Source organism: Equus quagga, chromosome 19 (genome assembly GCF_021613505.1).
Source record: "Equus quagga isolate Etosha38 chromosome 19, UCLA_HA_Equagga_1.0, whole genome shotgun sequence".
Classification (NCBI taxonomy): domain Eukaryota; kingdom Metazoa; phylum Chordata; class Mammalia; order Perissodactyla; family Equidae; genus Equus; species Equus quagga.
Window position 1 is genome coordinate 514,094 of NC_060285.1, and position 1,941 is coordinate 516,034.

General features: G+C 60.4%; 1 protein-coding gene across 1 annotated transcript in view; it reads right to left on the minus strand.

Moving 5' to 3' along the window:
- Positions 1-1,941, minus strand: part of SELENOO (selenoprotein O) — a 24,959-nt gene that overhangs the window by 17,577 nt on the left and 5,441 nt on the right. The window contains exon 6 of the mRNA XM_046646692.1: positions 1,660-1,941. Coding sequence (XP_046502648.1) covers positions 1,660-1,941 — 282 coding nt within the window. The remainder of the gene's footprint in view (positions 1-1,659) is intronic.

The following is a 1,941-nucleotide window of genomic DNA, read 5'->3' on the forward strand; positions in this document are numbered from 1 at the left end:
CACAGAGCCAACAGGGCACGTAACAACAGTCCCTTCTGTGCCTGCGATGGACCCAGCTAAGGACCAGCTCCTCTGCACCTGCCAGGAGAGGCCTGTCATGGAATCCCAAATCCCACGGCAGGCAGGAGGCAGAGGCAAGAAGCTACCTGCCTATCCCCCAAAACCCACACCTGGGGACTCCAGCAGCAACTGGCCTTAAGCCATTCATGGACACTCTGGACTTCAGCCTCAAGTCTCGTTGAGGCTGGAGACCCCAGGACACATGGTGGTGGGGTGGAGGGTGGCACAAACTTGAGTAAGAATCAAATGATTCCTTTCTTTTAAAGGAAAAAATATTCTAGCAGACCTCAGGTATGGAAACACAGACTTTAAACTTTATGTGTTCATTTGGACAATTTATTTTTGCCAGTTATAAAGATGAACCTTTCTGTTAGAGAATCTGCTCTTGGAAGTCATTTTTTATACTGAAGACTTGAGTTTTAAAATGCTCAAGGAAGAGCAGACCCCGTGGTGAGAAGCATTTACATGTCACTCCAAGGGGAGACACTCTCCCCTCGGCCACCAGGGCACAGTCCTGAGCAGGTTGTTCCAGGCGGTGGTAGGGGTGCCAAGCTTCACTCAGGGAACTTCAGAGACAGACAGAAAAGTCTGAAGACTGGGAGATGAGGAAGAACCAGTTATTCTGAGGATCTGAGATGGTGTTGGTGGGGGTGGGGGGCGCTGTGCAGGGAGAGATGGTCAGTCCTGGAGGGAGGGGAGGTCAGAGCACAGGGGAGTGGCCGGAGGAGAGACACGCTGTCAAGATTTCTTTGAACATAATCTGCCAACTTAGGTGTAATTTTTTAGCCATTCAACAAGCATTTAACAAATATGAACTGTTTAGTGGAAAAGAGCAAAATGGACCGTCAGCACCGTCTGCAGCTGACAAGCAGGCCACCCACAGGAAGAGCACCCTGCTGGATCGGGTTACAACACGGCTGGCCCAGGAGTGCTTGGAAGCCTGTGCCTGGGAGAACAGGCATTGGGAGTGCGGACTGAGGGGCCTTGTACCCATCCAGGGCACTGAGGGCACAGCAATCATCTGTGAGTGGACAAGAACATGCCAAGGGTGCTGGAGAGAAGCAGGCTGCCCACCCAGCACTAGAGGAAGGCACGTGCTGTCCGTGAGGCTGCCTGGCAAGTCACCCGCCTGCCGTGGGCAGCGGCTGCTGAACGCTCAGTAAGCATGACCGTTTACTGCAGGAGTGGCTCCCAAGTTCTCGGGTTGTTTACCAGCAGAGAGCATGGGCGGCTGCCAGCGCCGGGGGATCAGACACTCCGCCGACAGGAGCAGGATCCCCGGCGCTGAGCGGGTCAGAGAGGTCAGGGGCACCCGGCAGCAGCAGGTCAGCAGAGGAGGCGGCCCCGTGGCCACAGCACCTCCTTCCTGTTCTCTTGTTCTGGCCTCACGGCCTCGGCACGAGCTGGTCCCTTCCCCAGAACGCTGCCACCCTCACGTTCTACGTCCCTAGATCGAACTTCCCCGGAGTTCCATCTCACACCCAACTGGGGAGGAGGGCTCTGCGGGCACGCTCGCCGCCCCACCACGGGCGTGGGCGGCCCTCCAGCCTTCAGCCCGCCCCGGCCCCGGCCCCGGCCCCGGCCCCGGCCCCGACCCACCTGGAGAAGGGCGTGGGGCCGGCGCCCTTGAGCTGCAGCTCCCAGCGCTCGCCGGCCGCCGTGCACACCTCGCCCAGGTACATGGCGGCGCCGTCGCCCAGCTGCCCGGCGAACTGGCCGAACTGGTGGCCGCAGTAGCAGTGCGCGGCGGGCTCGGCGCCCGGCAGCAGCGCGTTCCCGCTGAAGAAGAGCGCGGCCTCGGCCTCGCGCGCCTCGCGGGCGGCGGCGTCGGCGGGCGGCGCGCCCAGGCCCAGCAGCGCCAGCGCGGGCTCCGACAGCGCC